A 1,693-nucleotide genomic window follows, 5' to 3' on the forward strand; every position below is an offset into this window, starting at 1 on the left:
GGTTTGGATCAGGTATCCACACTCTACTGCACACACAATTCAACGCTGACATTGTAGCTGTGCTTGTAGTATTTAATAACTGACATGGAAAAGAATATTGCTTCCTTCTTTGGATTATTTATGTAAGATTAAACTCTGCATTAACTGTACTTGCATGTGCACACAGCCACTTCCTGCATGAGGATTTCTTTTGAACTTTTTTACTTTTGCTCTGTTATAGGTCTGTATGGTCTTCCAAAGAGGAACGGTAAACTGAAGGACATCAGCCACTTCGATGCAGCTTTTTTTGGAGTCCACCCAAAACAAGCCAACACCATGGACCCACAGCTCCGTCTTATGCTTGAGATTGCCTATGAGTCTATTGTGGATGGAGGTGAGGAAACAGTATGCTTCATAAAAGCTTAAACAATGAAGATTGATGGGGGGAGTATAAGTAAGAGTGGGTAGAAATGGTGGGAAATCAATGTAGTCGACATTCGCTGAAGAAAAAACTCACACACTCATACTTCAGTATGAGTGTGTGTGTGTTTTTTTAAAAAAAATATTTTATCAGTGAACTTTTCAAAACTTTTGGTTTAGTTTAAAATGTTTCAGTGAATCTACCTGATGACATACTGAGTGAATGGTTTAAAAACAATGAAGTGTTGCTGTGCAGGTCTGAACCCGGCCACACTGCGCGGCAGTAAAACAGGTGTCTACATTGGAGTGAGTGGCTCGGAGGCTGGCGAGGCATTCAGCAGAGATCCAGAGGAGCTTCTGGGCTACAGCATGACTGGCTGCCAGCGTGCCATGTTGGCTAACAGACTCTCCTACTTCTTTGACTTTAGTGGTAAGTACACACAGACAGTTGAATATACCCTTTCATTCTTTGGCTGTTGGTTTGATGCTGGTCTTATAGCGCCCCTACACTAAAGCATACACACACACCAGCAGAATGACCAGAAGATGTCAAAGGGCATTTTAAACCTTTTTTCTGTTAAAATCAGGAATGTATTATGAGATATAATAGATTAAATATAGGGAGAATGTAGACACCATAAATAACAGCAGAGAAAACACAAACATACCAGAGCGCTTAGATACCATTACTCATACATTAAAATACACACATTTTTATAGAAACGGCTGGATGTCAAATTCTATCTCAAACCCTTAGGGGCTAGGGTGCCAAATGTATGTTTCTAAAACAGTTCTCGTTCTAGTAACAGAGTTGAAAGGGACATTAGTATATAGGGGTTCAGTGTCCATTGTTACTGGTGGTTGTAAATCCTCCACGTGTGGTATAATTTTAATAACTTTTTTTTTTTTTAACCTGTCCTGTTTGGCAGCTTAGGCATGCAGTATGAGAGGTCTGGATGCCTTGAGGCGCCATAACAGATTTGCTCTGCAAAGGAGGAGTCTGAAATACTTCTTCCTGTTGCAGTCTGCACTGAGATTTATTGGCAAGGCTACTGGACAGCACAACATTTGAGTGGATAGGGAGAGAAAAAAGAGAGAGGTTGGGGGACACAGAGGGGAGGGGAAGACACAAGAGACAACAAAAACAGCAGCAACAACTACGACAATGAAAACGATGACAACAGTGCTAACTACAATAATGACAGCTGCAAGTATTTGCAACAGTATTAACGGTGGAAGCAGGAAGAAAATGAGTAAGTAAAAAAGAGGAAAAGAAAAAATAAATAAATAAATA

General features: G+C 40.2%; 1 protein-coding gene across 1 annotated transcript; it reads left to right on the top strand.

Annotated features, from left to right (window-relative positions):
• Positions 1-220: 220 nt before the first annotated feature.
• Positions 221-1,225, top strand: LOC121939750 (fatty acid synthase-like; the record flags this gene model as incomplete). The annotated part of the gene is made up of 2 exons (XM_042482708.1): positions 221-373; positions 656-1,225. Coding segments are annotated over 2 exons (410 nt in total), but the record flags the coding sequence as incomplete, so codon positions are not given.
• Between the last annotated feature and the right edge of the window lie 468 nt (positions 1,226-1,693).

The sequence above is a fragment of the Plectropomus leopardus genome, unplaced genomic scaffold (genome assembly GCF_008729295.1).
Source record: "Plectropomus leopardus isolate mb unplaced genomic scaffold, YSFRI_Pleo_2.0 unplaced_scaffold5832, whole genome shotgun sequence".
NCBI lineage: Eukaryota > Metazoa > Chordata > Actinopteri > Perciformes > Serranidae > Plectropomus > Plectropomus leopardus.